At 39.2% G+C, this 20,199-nt stretch overlaps 1 protein-coding gene across 1 annotated transcript in view; it reads right to left on the bottom strand.

Annotated features, from left to right (window-relative positions):
* Window positions 1-4,194: 4,194 nt before the first annotated feature.
* LOC124237572 (gamma-aminobutyric acid receptor subunit beta-1) overlaps window positions 4,195-20,199 on the bottom strand; it is a 350,803-nt gene continuing 334,798 nt past the window's right edge. The window contains exon 9 of the mRNA XM_046657368.1: window positions 4,195-4,539. Within this exon, the coding sequence (XP_046513324.1) occupies window positions 4,195-4,539 (345 nt within the window). The remainder of the gene's footprint in view (window positions 4,540-20,199) is intronic.

The raw sequence follows: 20,199 nt of genomic DNA on the forward strand, positions 1-20,199 counted from the left end.
TGTTCCTGAGCCCCACAACTGTGCAGCCTTCTTGGCAGCTACTGTCCCTTTCAGTGGGGTTGGGCGTGAGGCAGGGATCACAGACACCTGGCAGAGTTACACAGCTGCATACACAAAATGGCAGAAAAAGAGCAAGACCTAAAAAGATTCTGGTTTGGGCCCAAATCACTAGTCATTTCACTTTATGAATAAAAGCAAGTGCCTTATAAGCTTACATTATTTACAATGCTCAGAGTTTTCAAACATCCACCCAAAGTTGAGGACCACCACATAACAGGGAACAGTTCAATGAACTATGTACAAAATTTACAAGGAAGTTTACACAATATTCTACATTCTCTTAACAAGTTTACCTTTGTATTTAGTTTGCTTTCATGAAACTGAGATATTTTTGTTTGTTTTTCTGTCCTCATCCCAGTAACTTCTGATTGGACCAGCATGAACAAATGCTTTCACATTCCTTTTTCCTCCCTCCTGGGATATATAATTACACTTTGTTTAGGAAAAAAAATTGTGGTACATCACCCTTTGGTAAGATACTATTCAAAATTGTCCATATAAGAAATCTTGGAGATTGTTTCCTTCTAGCATTATAAATATATCTTTTTTGTTTAACTTGACAAATTTTAATTGAGCTCTTTCTTAAATGAATATTTATAAAGTAGTCATTGATTTTAGAAAGATGGAATTTAGTCAATATTTCTGTGTATTGTACATAATGTTTGTTTAAGGAAAGCCTATCCTTGGATCCATAAACCAAACTTTATTCTCTGCACCACATTTTCTCTTTGCATTTTCAAGATCTTTCATTGATTGTAAAGCACAATAAAGATGGTATATGTGAAAACACATATCATTTAATCAGCAGAATTACCAACCAGTCTGCTGTTTCTATTTGGCAATGTGGAGGAAGGAGGCAATAATCATGGATAATTCAAGCCAAAGATATGTCTTTACCTGGTTCTTTGCCTCACAAAGCTGGTAAGTGTAATGTACATGTTACCCCTGATATGTTAAGCCAAGGAACATGAATGGAAGGAATGAGTGAGTAGTCATCACTGTTAAATGAAAGATGGATTTCTGCGGCATCTACGGAGGTTAAGTCCATGACACAGTTTATGTCACAGTTTATGAACTGTGAACATGGGGTCCCCTGGACATGACTGTGGCATAAGAGAGCGAGTCCATGCGATTTTTCAGCCTCTGCTGCCACTGCGGTAATATAGGAGATTATGGCTATTTTCATGGCAAAAAGAAAACAACTCAATAATAGTTAAATAGTAACCCTCCATAATGTACTGATCTGAATCTTTCAGGAATGGGGACCAGTTTGGGGGCACTTAAGAATGTCTAACAACTGTTATGTTTTACGTACATCATTTTGGGCAAGACAAGGGAGGAGGCAGAAAAGAAAGATTTTTTTTCCATGCACTGGTCAGCCTGGAAGGAGGGGGGTGGGGACAAAGAGGGGAGGATTTGGCTAGGAGGTGTCCAGGAGAAGAGAGTGGGGACAGAGGTTATTAACCAGAAATATGGTAACATTTCCATTTTTCTGGCTGCCATTGCCTCTAAAATCAGAACTATTTAACAGGATTTGCATAATGGTGGCTGTGACCCTCTCCATGCAAAAAGTCATACGGTCACACTATTTTGTGCCTGATGGTAGATTCAGGCTTACCAATTTTCCATTTTACAAAGGTTAAGATATAAGAATTAAAAATGTCCTTTTTTTTCCTCGGAGATTCTTTATGTCTAAAACTACAAGCATCAGATTCTTTAACTTTTAAGGCAAGGTAAAAATAATAATAAAAATATAAATTACCTCAATCTTTTCCAAGTAGAATAATCTAAACAGATAAATAAAGAGAAATTTTGTTAAGGAACATGGATTACAGATACTTACTTTCTGATTTAGCACTCATTCTTAAAAGCTTTTTAAAGAGCTTTGACATCAGAACGATTCATTCCTGCGAGGTATCAGCCAAAAGTCTCCCTTCCTGTATTTAAAATAAATGGCTAGACAGTGGTTCCTGAGTGGTCACTGGTAATATTAACCTTACAATCATGGGTATGGCCACATTCCATGCTATTTGGGCATTTTATGACGGCAAAGCATCTCACCCTGCCAAGGAATTAATCAGAGTTTCAAAATGGATCACTTTATCGCTAGAGGCTGGAGACTTCTGTGACCAGGGAACTGTGATTATACAACTGAAAAACTAAATGAAAATTTGGTCTCCATACCCTAGTAATTTCTTATGAAACCTTGAGATGATTTTTCCAGGTAAAGCAGAGTTTTTATATTCTTACTAACGTATATTATCTATAGCATAAGCATTCATTTATTTTAGGGTTCTTTTTTCTTCTTGCTTTCTAAAAGAATATATCATAACTCTCTTTCCTTGGGCTCATCAGCAGGAATTCAGCCTTATCTTTCCAATTAAGACAATCATTTCTAGCAGCTCATGCTATTGTAAACACAGGCCCTCATCACAGCCTTAGAGAGAAAGCCAGATCATCAAATAGGCAGTCATCCCTATTATTACCTCAACCCTTATTTCACATCCAAGGATCAGCTCCCAAGTCACCTCTATCACTGGTTGGTCAACTTAGGCTTTCGCTCAACCTTGCAAATGAACATATAGAATTCTTAGATACGCAGGCTGAAAAAAACCAATGAGGCTTAATGACACAAAATGGAAATCTCAACTGTAGCTAGTTGGACATGTTTAGAGTTGTGTGTTGGGCTCAGAAGGCTGCTCTTCTATGATGACCATGACCAACGTAATCCATGAGCAGAGATAAGGCAGAGCAGTAATGACAGCGATTAATGAGTGTAGGCAGGGTCTGTACTTTGGGGGCTGGTATAAATGTTTGAAGGCCCAGTGATTTTTGTCTTCATTGTTGCTATCTGTGGTTTTGCTGTTTTGAAGGTTTTTTTTTAATAGAAATCTGGCCTTGGAGGAGAATGATAACAACATGGGTGTGCATGCATGTCCTGAAGCATTCGTTTCATATTTTGGAACGCAGAGCTCAGAGAGCAGAGCCATAAAGTGCTAGCTGAGGCCTGTACAACTAGCTGTCACCATTAGATACTGTTGTCTGGAAGGCTAAGAAATATATACTATTTGATTTAAGATTTGGCAGTTCAGGTAACTGCCCAGGCACCCTTTTCACAGCACATAAATCTTGCCTTCCTCATGGAAAGGGCAATATTTTTCTCAAGCAAAAATTGCTCACCACCCTCTTCTTTGAAGCCCACGTCCCCCACCCCCCTTTCCTCAATCTCTCTGGAGCAGGAACCAAGGAAATGTGATGACATGGCTTCATGGCACAGTGGCAAGTGATTCCAGGCTAATAAGCAAGTTCAGGGCTGTTCATTTGAAAAGTAATTACAAAAATGGTCATTGCCCCCCAAATTCCTATTCTCAACAAGAAAAGAACAATGTTCTCAGTGGCCACCAGGTTGGATTCTAATGTTAATTTTAAATCTGCCCGGGAGTCTGAAAAAGGAGCATTTTTCAGAATTTCTAGCTTACTGGTGAGGTGAAGATGGCAGATTCAGTTTGTGTAATCTGGATCAGCGCGTGCCAGACTCTCTCGCCTCTTCCATAGAGCTGAGACCCCGCCTACCAGGGAGTTAGGGGAACTTGAGGGTGGAGGGGAGTCCTCCTTTTCTAGGCTTCTTTTTGTTTTCCCTTCTTCCTGGAAATCTGTAACTTGTCAATGGCTTTGTTTTGTCTTCTGAGATCCTGGAAATTGTGTTGTTTTTTGGCAGCATGAGATTGTTACGGTTTACCAGGAAGCAGTGCACACAGAGAGATAGGTCCCCTTTTCATTCTCATGAGAAAAATAAATCACTAAAATCCAGGGCAACTAGGAAGGACTGCTAAAGATCTACCTATCTAACTTCTCTTTGTGTGTGTGTGTGTGTGTGTGTGTTTGTAAACATGGCAATTAATAGAGCTCTGAAAGAGCCGATAACCTGGACCACAGTAGACTGGAAAAAAATAGTGTTTTTGTCTTTTTGAAGTAAACATGGTGCAGTAATAAAATTGATATGCAAGACCTAAAACCAATTGGATGGCTGAATCTCTTACCTCAAAAAACACAGCAGGATCGCTGCTGGGGACCTGGGGGGTTACAAATCATGAGAAGAGGAAAGTAGCCGTTTATGAACCATTAGGACAGACCTTAGTGAACATAGTAAAGCCAATAAACGACGTTAAAAAGAGAAAAGGTGATAGGGAAAAACATTCGGGACCACTTGTCTATGGAATTCACATCAGTCAAGTCGGGGATTTTGACTTTGAGCTGCGAGGCGCGCCTGCGGATGCGCCCCTTGCTGTGCGCGCCGTGCCGGTCCAGCGCGCGCCCGTATGCCTCGCGGCTGCTCAGAGGCTTCCGGTACTGGATGCTGGCGCTGTCGTACGAGTACATGGGGGCCTTGGGGTCAGTCATGCCCGTGAGCACTTCCGAGCCGCTCGTCTCGTTCCTGATTTCCAGGGTGCTGAGGAGAATGTTGCCGTGGGGGTCGACCTGACGGAAAAGGGACAGGCTCAGACACAACTGCCAGGACATTCACTTGTTTTCATTAACCTGTAACTCATCACACTGCATGGGGCTCATTAAACACTGTCTCGCTAGGCATCTGGCTCTACATGCCTCCAGGACTTGGAGATTACTCTCTTTTTCTCTCTCTCTCTCTATTTATCTATCTATCATCTTTCTAATCTACTATCTATCCATCATCTATCTAATCTACTATCATCTCTCTTTTAATCTATCGTCTATCATCTATCTAGTCTACTATCTAATCTACTTTCTATCATGTATCAATCGGCGATCTAATCTATCAATCCATCTAATCTATTTAACCTTTTATCTATCCATCCATCATTTCTCTCCATTCACAAAACACTAGTATGTGTGTGTATGTATGTGTGTGTGTGCAGTGGTGTTTTGTGTGTGTAGACTATATATATATATTTACATATTATTTTTGTTAATAACTACCACTTATGGAATCCATATGTATACATAATTCATGTCCATATATATATACACATATTTTGTAATAAGAAAAAATGCCATATATGTATATGTATGACATTTTTCTTGTCATAAAAGTGGTACATGGAACATTTAAGACCAGAAACAAACAGGAAACGAAAAATAAAAAATAAAAATTCGTAATCTCACCTTCAGAATCCATTATTTGTAACATCTTCCTTGCCTTCCACTCTATTTTCTGTTCATATATACTTACAAACATAGGCTCACGCAGTGTATTTTGCTTTGCAATCTGCTTTTGTCAGTTAATAGTATAGCCTGGTCATCTTTTCACGTTAGTAAATAATCCTCTTTGATATCATTTATTAATAGCTTATATCGATAAACCATAATTGAATTAATCTATTGTTAGATGTTAAGGCTTGCTTTACTTTTGTACTATTATATAAACAAGCTTGCAAGGAATATCTTTTAGCTAAATCTTTGTGCATAGCCACAAATATTTCCTCAGGCTAAATTTCCTTAAGTGGGATTCATGAATCAAAAGGATATGCCTGGCTATACTCTGACTTTTGCATCTTCACCATTGTTCACTGCTGCTTCCTGCCATTCCAGTGATAACCTATTCCAGATTTCCTGATTCTTCTCTATGCTATGCCCACAGACCGACTTCTGGAACTACAGAAAATGTGAGCACATTCGGCTTACAATGTGGCATTGTTTTTTTGTTTTTTATTTTTTTTTTTGAGTAAGATTAGTCTTGAGCTGACATCTGCTGTCAATCCTCTTTTTGCAGAAGAAGACTGGCCCTAAGCTAACATCCGTGCCCATCTTCCGCTTCTTTATATGTGGGATGCCTGCCACAGCATGACTTACCAAACGGTGCCATGTCCACACCCGGATCCAAACCCGTGAATCCCAGCCGCCGAGCAGAACGTGGGAACTTAACCGCTGAGCTATGGGGCCGGCCCCCAATGTGGCATTGTTTAACTTCAAGCTGGTGTACTTTGCAAACTGATTTACCTGGAGGGGACCTGGCTCATTCATGTAAATGAGTTTGACATTTCTTCCAAGGGCAGCCCAGGCAGCTGTGTTTAAATCTAGCGTTATTAGCATACTGCCTGACTTACAGTGAGGGTTCCATAAATGCTTTTGAAAGAGATTAATCTCCATAAGCACTTGTGGAACGCCCAAGGTATAAGTAGCCAGTCAAAAGAACCAGGTGACTAAGAAAGAGAAGGAGAAGAGCATAAGAGGAGGCAAAGAGAAAAAGAGAGGAAGAACAGTACAGAGGGCGGATGTGATGCTGGTACATTACAGAGAGAGGACTAAGATTTACTGAGTGTCTGCCATGTGCCTAGCATTGTGGTAGATGCTTTGTCTATATTACTTGAGTAATACAATAACAAAGTCCTCAAGTTTACTCCCGTAGGAAGTGCCAGACCTGACATTACAACCCATGTCCTATTTGATTCAACGCTCATGTGCTTTTTCTGAGAAATCACCACTTCATAGTCCTTAGCTTTCACCACATCCACAGTGGATTTAGTGATGCAATTGATAGCTTTAAGTGTCAAGTTAACTGGAGAGAGAAGTGTTGACTGAATCTGGCCACTCTCTCTCTCCAGTCTCATCTATCATCATTTCCCCCTGTGAAGCATTTTGCTCTAGTCTAACTGAGCTACTCATTATGCTCTCACTGGCACATCTACTGGCTTCTTTATTCTGGGAGTTATTATTAATTTTTGTTGTTGTTAATAACTACTATTTATTGAATCCTACTGTGTAAATTATTTCAGTTATTTCTCATAACAACCTTGTGAAATATATATTATCCTAGTTCAGCAGATGGGGAAATGGAGGCTCAGAAAGCTTAAGTAAATTGCATAAGATTAAACAAAGATAAGTGCCCAATTTACGATTAAAACACAGTATACTCTTGGTCTCAAATATAATTTTCCGTCTTCTTTGCATGTTAATCAATATTTTTTTTTCAAGGCTCAATTTAAATCCTACTTCCTCTGTGTGCCTGTGTACCTTCCCTGATCATGGTAACCTCAGGAACTTCCTCTCTCTCTCTCTCTTTTTCAGCAAATATTTATTGAGTGCTTATTAGGTGCCAGATACAGTGCTAGGTGTCAAGGATGTGTGTGTGTGTGTGTGTGTGTGTATATAATAGAGTAAGTTTACTGTTTAAAAGATCATGCATATGAAAGTTTACATTATTACAGAGGATGGTAGCATTGAAGTGGCAAAGAACAAAGTGTTAAATTCATTAGAAAACAGAAAAATACATTAGATGACAAGGTGGTGCACATGATTTTGCTAGGTACTGTGGTGTTCCAGTCAAGAGAATCATAAAACATGGATTTTGTCCCTGATATAATAATCTGCTTAGAGATACAAGGATAAGACATAATTTTGGGAGTGACAGGAGTTTTTAACAAAATGCTAAACGGTACAGTATAGACCATGATTAGAGGTTCATAAAAGTGATAAATCATTGGGGGTCATGAAGGCTTCATGAAGGAGGTGTTGCTTGCAGTGGGTCTTAAAGGATGAGTAGAGGACAGAACAAAGGATTGGGAGTTGAAAACTATATTCTCACCCTGGTTTTATTATTAACTCAGTTTCTTCATCTATATATGAAAACTTTTCTCTAAATAATCTCAAGGGTTTGTTTCCAATTTTTGACAGTCATTATGGAGAATATTCCAGGCAGAGGACATAGCATACTAAAAAAATACTTGTAAAACTGAATCACTTGAGCTATACTGTATGCATCATTAAGTTGCATTATTATGAACTCTCTCTAAGTAAACAAGTTGCTAGAATTTAGGATCTGCCAGTGAAGCATGCAGATGCTCCTCATTAAACAGAAGTCACAGAAGTCATGGCAAATAAGGTACGTTTTATTAAGATGTTTTGGTTAACCTTGGTGCAGACTCAAATGCACTTGTAAATTGCATGAGGTTTATTAGTTTGTGCAAATCCCTCAAAATGTTCTGTCATTGAGCTAGAAATCATAGCTTTAAGTGGTTTGACATATAAAATAATGAATCCAATTCTGCAACGACCTATGAAATCTGATTTCACTACTGCAGAGTTAAATCAAAATTACCATGTCCTTTATTAGGAAAATTTAAGAAATGTCACATAACAGTTCTTGCCCATCTCCAGTCTTTCTTCTAAACAGTCTAGGACTTGTCCTAAAAGTTGGTCTTATAGACTCTGAGAGAGAGAGAGAGAGAGAGAGAGAGAGAAAGAGAGAGTGTGTGTGTATGTGACGGTGTGCTCCGGCATTTCTTCTGAGGTGTGAGACTTCATCCACCACCCTCCAAGCTTTTTGCTGCCCAGTAAGGTGGATGTGTGGTAGCCTCACCACTGCTAACATTGGCAAGTTTCTGATTGGCTCTGCCCTAACTCCTTCTCCTCGGAGAAGAGTGCCTTTCCCTTCACCTCAACCATATAGGGACACCCAAGGTATCCTTATATCCACAGCTGACACAGCTTTCCAAAAATAATATCCATGGGGTAGTGGCCATCGGTTTTTCACATCTTCAGAAGCAGCAAGGAGCCGTGTTGTGCATTGTTTCAACATCTGCAATGGTCAGACGTTGTCTAGAAATATCAACATCTGAATTGGACACGATCCAGACATCAAAGATTTTAAAACCTTGAAGCAAAAGGAAGTGAGGCAAATGAAAATGTCAACACACTGGATTTCCAGGGCAGACACAGACTAACAGATTTCCTGAAGCATTGCTGATGTTGAAATAACTGTCCAGTGGGATAATCATTCCCCACTCCTCATGTTGCCGTACTGCAAGGGACTTTCCACTCCAATCCCCAGGAGACAAGCTACCGGATGAACACTTCCAGCTTCTTTTCTTTCTCCTCTTTCACTGCTCCCCAGTAACCTGTCTGGTACATTTGGAAGAAGGAGGCAGGCATACTTGGCTCTGGGCCTTCTGGATTTTTCTCTCCCTCTGATCTGCTTCCAGAGAAGGTGCAATCCAGTTAGGTATGTGTCTGTTGAACCTGCTGCATTGGTGGGGCAGGCCTGCAATTGTTTGGTGGTTCCAGTGGTTGGGGAGCTAAGTCTATCTAATGTTGGGGAAAATGACTGCGTTATATTAACCACATATTCCTCAAACCAACATCACTGATTTTTTTTTTTTTTTTTAAGTTTAGAGCATATTGAACCTAAACTGAGAGGAAATGAATACAATTACTGATAAGGCTTCAATACAATTACTATTAAGTTTTAATGTTTTACTGGACAAATACTGTGCTCTCTTTCAAACTCAGGTTATTCGTTCTCTTTCCAGCAATCTTTTTGAAGATTGCTCACTTGTGACCTTGAGATCCACCTTCTCCTTGCCTGCTGAGCCTTTCGCTCATCTTCCCTCCTGAGATCTCCCTGAGGCCTGCTCTAAGGCGAATCTTGGAGGGGCTCACATATAAAGAAAAGCCTGGGATTTCCCTGTATAGAGACCTGAGATGGGGAGAGACAATCCAGCTTCTGGCTGGTGAACCTTCTCCTTCCTTCCTGCAGACAGTGCTTATCCGTCACAATATCTTGTTTTCAAATTCTGAGGACACAACTGTCCTGGGATGATAGTAGTGAGCAAAACAGACACGGTTCTTAAACTATTGGCACTTACATTTTTTTTTTTTAAAGATTTTATTTTTTTTCCTTTTTCTCCCCAAAGCCCCCAGGTACATAGTTGCATATTCTTAGTTGTGGGTCCTTCTAGTTGTGGCATGTGGGACGCTGCCTCAGCGTGGCTTGATGAGCAGTGCCATGTCCACGCCCAGGATTCGAACTGATGAAACACTGGGCCGCCTGCAGTGGAGCGCTCGAACTTAACCACTCGGCCACGGGGCCAGCCCCGGCACTTACATTTTTATTGAGGAAGACAGGTAATATCCTCTTACCCCATCAAATGAATTTTTAAAACTTGAGTAGCATTAAGGAGAAAACAAAAGAGCTGTATATATTGTTTTCAATGTATTTAGAAAAATATAATCAGCATGCTAAATGGTGATTTTGTGCATGTTTTTCGTAACATTATACTTATCCTTCTATTTCACTATTATGAGTGAAAAAAATCAAAGTAATTCACATTTCCTTTTTCTCCTGGACCTTATAAAGACAGCGTATACATGAATGTTCAAATGCATCTCAATCTTGAAATGGCCAGAGCAGCACTCTTGGTTCTCTCTCTTCTTCAACTTGTTCCTCCTCCTGAGTGGCCCACTGAAAATGTAGCAGGGGCTTTGTCTTATTCACTGCTGTTTCTCCCAAACTGAGAAAAGTGCTTGGTATATAAGAGTATTCAATAACTATCTATTGAATGAATGAATGAATGATAGTACAGGTGGTAAAAAGGCATGATGGTTAATTTTATGTGTCAACTTGGCAAGTGTGTGGTGCTCAGTTGTTTGACTAAGCACTAGTGTGGCTGTTGCCATAAAGGTATTTTGTAGATGTGACTGTCATTTTCAATCAGTTACTGTAATTAAAGGAGATTCCACTTGATGATATAGGTGCCTCATCCTATCACTTAAAAGTCTTAAGAGCAGAAATTGAAGTTTTCTGGAGAAGAAGTTCTGTCTCAAGACTGTAACATAGAAATTTCACCTGAGTTTCCAGCTTGCGCTACAGATTTTGGACTTGCTATTCTTCACCATCACATGAGCCAATTCCTTAAAACAAATCTCTTTTTGTATATGTGTTGGTTTTGTTTCTATTGGTTCCATTTCTCTGGAGAACTCTGACTGATGCAAAGGGGAATGCAAAAATCATGAGGGTGACTGATGTCCAGAAAACACTGATGTGACGGCTGTATTTTTTCCCTCGGTAGGGACCCTAAGCAAATGTGCACAGTCACTTTCTAGCCTGGGTTTAGCCTTTCTCGCCCCCGTTTCCAGCCCACTCACCCTCTCCTGCTCTCTGCCCTCAACATTCTCAAACAGTACCTTAGGCTGTGAAAAATGCTGCCACTCACTGAATTTAACTGTTCTGGATATTTTCAATATGTAAATATAGCAGAACTCATTTCAGTGTAATTGGAATAAATATAATCTTGTTTTCAGTGGCAGTTTTAAAGCCCTGTTGAGAAATACCTCCGGGCTCAATCTACTTTGCAAACAGAAAGTTATTTCCTTCTTGCTAGCCAATTCAGTTAGATTCATATTTACTGAGTAGTTCTGAAGTAGAGTAGGAAGCCAAGTGAAGTGATGCTGGCTGCAGAATGAGCTGCCTTCCAGAAGCCTATAGTGTCCTTAATGGAGCTGTTCAGTGCCAATGGCTGCCTTCACCTGTAGAGAGCCACACAGCCACATCCTCCATCTGCCTATCCCGCTCACATAACATGCCACATTTGTGATGTTGCTGTCAGTCATCAGCTCTCATCAGGGCTGCCAAACCTCAATCCCTTGGCCTCAAATTCCTGAATCCCTTTTTTTTTTTGCTGGGGGGAGGGGACGGAGGATGGGAGACTTCTTCACTGGAGATGATTTGCATGTCTCTTTGCGTGTCCCGACTACTAGTGGCAGAAGTGGAAACTTAAATACCATTTCTAGAAGCAATAGAAGGTTAAGTATAAGCCCAAATAAATCTAAACAAATACATATTATATTATTCAGAAAATAGAGAAGGAAAAAGACAAAGATAAAATTAAACAATTGGCAATTTTCCAGGACATTACTCATGTTGATAAATGTAACCTGGATTCCTTTCTTTCCCTCATTCTCCCATCCAATGAATGACCAGGTCCTAATGGCTCTAATTTCAAATACATCCTGAGTCTGACCACTTCTCCCCACCATCACCTTTGGCCACATAACTGGTCTTTTTTCCAGGAATGCAGCCCTGTAGTCTTTTCCTTACATGGCAGCTGGAGTGATCCTTTTAAAATGTAAAACAGACCATGTCTCCTCTGTTTAAATCTTCTAGCTACTTGTCAAGACATAGAATAAAATCCAAATTTCTCATCCGAATCCACAAAGCACCATGTGATTTGGCTCCTGCATGCACCCCTGCCCGTACTTCCTACCAACCTGCCCCTTGAACTCTCTGCTCCAGCCACACCAGCCTTTCGTTGGTCCCTCCATGTTCCTAAGTCCTCAGGGCATTTTCACGTGCTATTCCTCTCTCCTAGAATGCTCTTGCCCAGATTGTTACCTGGCTAGATTCTCACCACTTTCTTCACCATAATTTTCATCATCCACCATCATGTCATGCATTTGTTTACACATTTGTCAATGACCTCAAATGAAATGGAAGCTCCAGGAGGGCAGCTGTTTTTTTGTTACTCTGTTCTTCCTCGCTGTATAGCCCCCTTGCTCTTCCAGAACCCAGCCCGAGATAGTCCTACGGAGGGACTGAGTAAATGTCTGCAGAATGAGAAAACTCAGACTTGGAGCTATCTCTCTGATCTCTGTTTGAGTTTTAATGGCCAAAGATGCTGAACGGCTGGAATCTCTAGGGTTGGGTTCTCAGACATTACTGTGCATCCAAATCAATTAGTAAACTTGTTAAAAATACAGGTTTGAGCCTTTTTCTTTCTAGACTAAGGTTTTCCCAGTCTACATTTGTACATGTATTCCAAGGGTTGGTTCTTGTGTACCTGGCCTTTAGTTGAAGTCATGGTGGATAGAAAATCCATAAAGCAGTTACCTTATTTTCAGAAAACTGAGAATTAATTCCAATATGCACAGTTCAAGCCTGAGAAATACATGACATTAAGGTTAGGGAATAATTTCTTAAGTTGATGTTAGTGGGAATTTATTGAACTTTGAGCAGAGAATGATGGAAACAAGAAAATAGAAACTTTTATACATTGGGGCATTTTTTACATGGACAAAACACTGATTGCTTAGGGCATCTCGACATTTGAGATGAGTGCTTTTTACAGTTAAATATAAAATGTATTATAACCAGAAAATTCATTCAATTCTGAATGATGCAAATAAAGGCATTTTTCAGATTCATCTTCAGTGAATCTCCTTAAAATATTCATCCGAAATGTCATCAGTAATGTTTTGCTCTTCAAGTATAGAAAAGAGTGATTATGGCCAGAGTAATGATTGCTTTCCCCATAGCTGAAAAGGAGATACTTAGGATGTGTGATGTCGATATGTGTGTGAATGTCTTGGGGCTTGTGGAATACTACACCTAAGTGGATAGGTCCTTGTTACTATATCACATTAGGTAGAATCTTCTTACCGCATTAGCCAACGTCTCCCAAGACAATCACTGGACTTCTACACTTTATTCCTCCCGACTGGAGAAGATTATGAGTTAAAGGCAGAGCGGAGTTATCAATCTCCTTATATTCTAATACAGGGATTTCAAGGGAAGGGAATTGCTGAGAAAAGATATGTTAGGGTCACAAAGTATCAACACAGGTTGAAAACAATCTATTAATAACACGCATATATTGTTACCACTAACACGCATATATTGTTACCACTGACTGTTCCTAGTTAAATAAATGTCCACCTTTAGAAAATGTTTATTATATATATAATTTAATTTTGAGAGGTTTCAAACAGTTCTCAATTTGGGAAATGCTTTAAAAATTTGTTTTTGTAACAATAGGAATATAATAGGAAAAAAGTTCCCAATCACACATGAATTCTAAGAGCATGCCTGTTTGGTTTTGTAATTAATTTATTAGTTCCTTTATTATTTTAAAAGTCATTTAAGTGCCTGATTTGTGCTAGCCTCTGGGATAGGCATTGCAACACCAAAGAAGGAAGATACGCTATCTTCATTTCAGGCCTACTTTATTATTCTTTAGCATTTATTATTGCCTGGCATTCTACGTGTATTTGTGTGTGACGTTCATTGTTTGTGTGTGATGTATTTGTGTGTGATGTTCACTGTCTGTCTCTCCCATCCAAGTGTAAGCTTTTGTTTTCTTAATCGCTGGCTATATCTCCAATACATAGAGTATTCGTATAGAATGAACTCATTAAATATTTGTAAAATTAAAAAAAATAAAGGTAAGCATAGAGTGCTGTGGAAAGCTCCAGGAGGAGCACCAACTCAACCTGAGGAGCAAGGGAAGGCATCAGTCAAGAGGTGAGTTCTGGGGAACAAGCCAAACAAAGGTTCCAAAGAGTGAAAACATGGCAATTTGGTAAAGCTGTGAGTTTTAATTCTCAAGCAAAGAGTGTGTTGGTGAAGGGGAGAGGGAGTATGAGGCAGGAAAGGAAAGCGGAAGGAGATCACAGCGGTTCTTGGATCCCATCTTAAGAAGTCAAGATATTTTCCTTTAGGCAAAGAGTCTGAGACAGGCTGTAGTGGATGCCTATTGGTTTGACCTTTCTGATTCCATTCAACCTTCCTCTGACAACACTGGCCTGACATTCCTTTGGTGCGTGTGGTTGAAGTGGGCTGATTGCATCTTCTAGGCTCTGGGGACAGGCACATGACCCAGAGGTGGGCATTTAGTGTTTTCTATCTTCCTGCTCAGAGGGATTGATTTCTCCATGAGGATATGACTAAAGTTGGTCCAAAAAGACTGCATCCTGACTTTTTTTCTGTTGGGACTATTGGGTATAAGAGAGTATTTTTGTGCTAGGGTTGTAGAGAGCTCTGACACTATAAACTTGGAGCTTTGGGACCATCATGAGCGAAAAGTTTACTGAAATTAAAGCTAATATAACAGAAAGCATAATTAAGAGATGAAAAGAGATGCTTTCTGATGATACTGTTTGAACATCTGTATATGGCCACATGTGAAACTAGAACCATGCCTGAACCTTTCAGTTGTGTGGGCCAAACCCTGCCAGCCCCTTTCTTTTCTTAAGCCAGTTAAGTCCAATTTCTTTCTCATTCACAAAAGAATCCTAGCTGTTTGGGAGTAAAAGAAAATGGACTCTCGAAGCCAGAGAGAAAATGAAAGAGAGAGAGAGAGACAGAGAGAGAGAGAGAGATTTTGAGATTCTCGGAAAGGAAAATAAGACTGCTGAAGACTGGAGGTTAACCAGATTAAACCAAGACTAGAGAACAAAATGTGGACCAAGCCAGAATTTGGGCAGGGGCTTGAAGGCTAAAGAGGTTCATGAACTGTTAACACAAGCTATCATTAGAAATCAAAGGTCTTGCCTGGATTTCTGCAGAATCCAAGATGCTAACTCAGAATGGTTAAAGTTTCATCAAAGGCTGAGGGCAGTTGGCTTGAGGGTGAGGTAGTGATGTGGGAGCCGGCCCAGTCTCAAAGGCTAACATAGGTTATTGAGCTGTTCCAAGCTGGACTTAGGAGAGAGCTGTTTACCTTTATGATGCCTGTCTTCACATGTATTTTGTATACTGGAATTAATCACAGTACAGAGCTGATTTACATTTAAAAAGTTGTCCGAAAGTATAGATGTTTGAAAGTGTCTATGACTCACCACTGAGAATAGGATATGGGAGGAAAGAGCACAGATTACAACATTAATATCTGATTCAGATGGGAAAAATTCTATTTCTTGACAGTTGGGGTTGCAACTGCACTTTTGGTATGAATCTTTGGCAGATTCCACTGGTGTCCGCCCTGACTTAGAATGATTTTGAATCAGTCTCTGATCACAGACTGCCCATGCAACCATTCCATCTTAGGGGGATCTATTTGCAAATGGGCAGGCATTGCGGCAAACAGATACAACCATATATGTTCTGGATTAGTATAAAGGTGGCCCAGAAGTAACTCACTTAAACAGCCTAGTTGTGCTGTGAAATCTATCTTTCAAAACTCTAAATACTATCTCTAGTTTCAAATGAAACCTGAGGGGTTCATGAATCTACAGTCTTTATCACCTTGGAGGTTGAAACTCTCCTAATGTCTGGATTCAGCATCTGTACTCATATAAAAAGATGCTTCAGTGCAGCTGGTGGAAACATAAATCAAGACAGAGCAAGCACTTTTGGAGCTTTAGTACAGATACCCCATGACATGACTGCCCAGCCAAGGCTATCAAAGGTAATGTGTAATAAATGATCAACACCTCTCTGTGCTCTAGGGTACCAGGGCAAATGTTAGGGATCCCTCAAATGAAACTTGTCTGCCACCACAGCACATATGTCTTTTGAATTCAATTGTTTACAAGTATCTAAAAGGAATGAGGAGGATCAACCAACCATTATATGTAGGAAAAATCCCATATAGTTTTCTATTTTTTAATTTAACCAGGGAATAGCATTTTTAAACGCCACACAGTTTGCATTATTATGTTAATGGCTGGAGATGATACACTGAACAGATGAAGTAATACCCTTGATTTTTACTGACACATTGTCTGTCTGAGCCTCTGGTTTTAGAAGAGGAGAAGAAAGTTAGGAACTGGAAAACCTAAGCAGCTGCCGGGATGATTATAAATTGCCTGAGATGATAACACCGCATTAGGGTTCCATCTAAATATGAAGAAGTTTATAAAATCTAAGCCAGAGCACTCCTTTGAAGATTATGTCTATCTGATGTTATATGACATTGTGATTCAGAAAGAATAGCAAAGGTTGATATAAAACATGCTGTAAAAAACGTTAAAAAAAGTGATAGAAACAATAAGAAAGTCTGGGACAGGCAGACATTGAAGTGGACTATACTTTTCTTACTTATCAATATATAAGAATTTTACAAAACATTATGACGTAACACTCAACACCTGGTGTGGCATCTAAGAACTCACCTTGAATGAACAAGGCCTATCTAGCATTTATTCATTCAACAAGTACTTATCTGGTTTTTCTCTGTTCTAGCCACTGAGGAAAGAACAATAAACATAATAGACAAGGATTGGTGCCAATCTTCAGGAAGCTTGCAGTCTAACAGAGAGATAGATGTTAAAAAAATAATTACCCAAATAAACATATACTCACTATTGTGGTTAAATCCTATGGCGGAAAAGTACACCATGCCATGAGAACAAATAACAATGGTACCAAATATAAGCCAACAGTGGGGGTGTCAGTTAAGGCATCCCTGAGGTAGTAGCATTTCTGATAAGAACTGATGCAATGGAAAAATTGAGAGAAGGCCAATATTACCTTCAATTTCACTAATCCTTTCTTTTGTGTTCAAAATCTGATGCTAATCCATCTTAAGAATTTTTCAATTCTATGACCTCCATTGGTGCTTTTTTATAGTTTCAATTCCTTTTCTGATACTCCTCATCTCTTCATATATTGTATTAATCTTTTCCTATGGACTTTATTTTAAACTTTTTATTTTGAAATTATTGTAGATTCCTAGAAAGTTGCAAAGATAGCACAGAGAGGTCCCAGGTACCCTTCACCCAGTTTCTCCCATTGATTACATCTTACTTAACTATTGTACAATATCAAAACCAGAAAACTGACGTTGGTATAAAGTGTGTATAATTCCATGTAATTTTATTAAATGTGTAGATTCATGTAACCAGCACAACAATCAAGAACAGAACTATGTAACCACTGCGAAGTTCTCCCTCATGCTACCTCTTTATAATCAATCGCACCCATCTCCCCCAACCCCACCACTCTCACTAACTCCTGGCAGCCACTCATTTGCTCTTCATCTCTCTAATTTTGTTATTTTAGGAGTATTATATAAATGGAATTATATGGTATGTAATCTTTTAAGATTGGCTTTTTCACTAAGCATAATGCCCTTGAGATCCATGCAAGTCATTGCATGTATCAATAGTTCATTACTTTATATTGGGCTGGTATTCCATGGTATGAATGTACCACAGTTTGTTTAACCATTCACCTGCTATAGGATATTTTGATTGTGTCCAGTTTTTGGCTATTTTCTATGAACTTCTAAATGTATTAATTATAGTTATTATGATTATAAATTATAGTCATTTTTTAAGCCAACATCTGGGACTTTTGCAGCTCTGTTTCTATGGACTAAATTTTTTCTCTTGACTATGGGCATATTTTCCTGGTTCTTCTAATATCCGGTAATTTTTAATTTTATACTAGTATGTTGACGACGTACTGTAGAGACTCTGGACTATGTTACCTTCCCTGGAAAGTGTTGAGTTTTGCAGTTATGTAGTTTAATTACTAATAGATCACCTAGAATGTGCAGGGACTTGGTTTTATGTGTCGTTAGGGTGAGTCTACTATAGTTTTTCCCTTAACTCAGGGAGAGTTAAGGGAATTATTCTTGTGACTTAGTCTTTCCTCCTAAGGTGTGATCTTTTTGGGGTTTTAGTGGAAAGCCTAATGTATTTATCAACCTGCCCTAAAGGGCTGGATTCAGACTCCAAACTCTGACTTTGATATGGTGGATAATAGCTGAAATCTCCATTCATTGCTTTTTTTACCCCAGTCTTTTGGCTGTTTTTCCCTTTTGAACTTCTTGGCATTTTACCCGTACAGTTGTAGTTGAGGAATCAACCAAGGGTTCATGGGAAGTTTATGCTCAGATTTTAAGCTTTCCCTGTGGCTCACTTCTTTCTAAAAATCTCCAGAAACTCTGAAAGTATCAAACTCCACGCTCTGATTCATTAGACCAATAAAACTGCAGTGTTTTGCTGTCCCACATCCCCAGACTGGAGAGCATCCTGGGTGGAAAAGCCGTATAAACACAGATTTCACATAGTGTAGTTCCCGTCATGTGAGAGTTGATTCTCTTCTAATTTTTGCTTGTTTCAGTTACTCTCCTGTGTCTTCAAGCGGATTTTTAAAATTTTGCTCAGGGCTTGAAATTTTTAATCTACTGGAGGGTCAGTCTGATACAAACTGCTCCATCATATCTTAGGATGATTTTTGTTTTTGCTTTTTAGCATAACTTTGTCCACTTATGTTTCTGTGAAAAGTATTTGTGGAGTTCCTAATCTAGTTTTCCACGGATAAAAACACCTTTTTTCTTTTTTTAAGAGTTTCATCTCCTGACAATTGAGAGATTTTTGTACTCTTTCTTTTAGAATTCAAATAAAAAAAGTCATTTCACCTTGAGTAAAAGATTCCTAATTTGAGATCCAATGAGATCTTACTGTGTTTAAGCCCAGTGTTACTCAAACAGCCTGCTTATGAAATAAAGATCAGTCAGGTGGGAACACTTTACTTATTTATTAGCCACTCATGAAGTCCTTTCAGAGCAGTATGTATTATACATCCAGCTATGAAATGGCATGTGAGCTTTTCCTCCTGCCTTAACTTGTCCCTTAGCACCTTAGAAAAGTCCTCATATTCTGGGGTGGAATCAAGGCAAATGCCCAAAGAGTATGGTTAAAGTTTGTTTTATAATCTTTTAATTTTAGCAGAATAGATAGATTTCAGCTTGCTTGACCTTTCTATTTAATTACCTCTCCAGAGAACACTGCTTTTCTAGCCAATTGAAAGGCCCCAGTTTTTCCTTTTTACCTTCCCAAATTCTACCTGTCTTTGAGTGTCCATTCAGTGCATATCTTCGGAAGTTTCCTACCAGAGAACGTAACCCACTTTATTTATGTAGGGCTTTCGCCCATGATATATCAATTAACACACATTCCAAACTATGCAGATGACTAGCTAATGGGTTTAGAAGACAACTGAGATGGGGATGAAAATAGAAAAGAGGTGGCCGTGAAAACTACTGTGAAAATACTTGGAAAGCTGGTATGGTTACAATCAGACAATGGGAAACTTCTTCCTCCTAGATATACTCCTCAAGCTAGGCGCTGTCCTGTCTCATTTTATAATCCAGTCACCTCATAAGAGTATAATTTCCTCCTCCACCAAGATCAGGAGATTCTCAGGGGCAAATATCATGCCAACTCCTTCTCCTTTAGCAACAGCCATAGTGTTTCACATAAGAGTAAATATTTATTTGAATGCGTTGTTTTGAATTTTGACCATTTGGCTGAATCTGTATGTTTTCTTCACTTATAATTTTTGAAATTCTTGGCAGTGTTTATACAAATTTGATATCCTACTAAAGAGCGAGAAGATACACCTTGAAGGTACATAATTTGGGTTCCGCTTGATTCTGCAACCACATCTCATACTGCTCTGCTTTCTCTCTCACTTACTATACTCTTGCTACACTGGTCTTCCCTCAGTGCTTTAACACAGCAAGCAATTCCTTTGTCCTTGCAATTTCCTTTGCCTGGAATGGACATGGCATGGTTAGCTGCTTTTCATCACTTAGGTCTCAGATCAAATGGCAATTCCTCAGAGAGGTCTTCCTGATCACCTGATCAAAGTTCCCTGTT

Source organism: Equus quagga, chromosome 3, assembly GCF_021613505.1.
Source record: "Equus quagga isolate Etosha38 chromosome 3, UCLA_HA_Equagga_1.0, whole genome shotgun sequence".
NCBI lineage: Eukaryota > Metazoa > Chordata > Mammalia > Perissodactyla > Equidae > Equus > Equus quagga.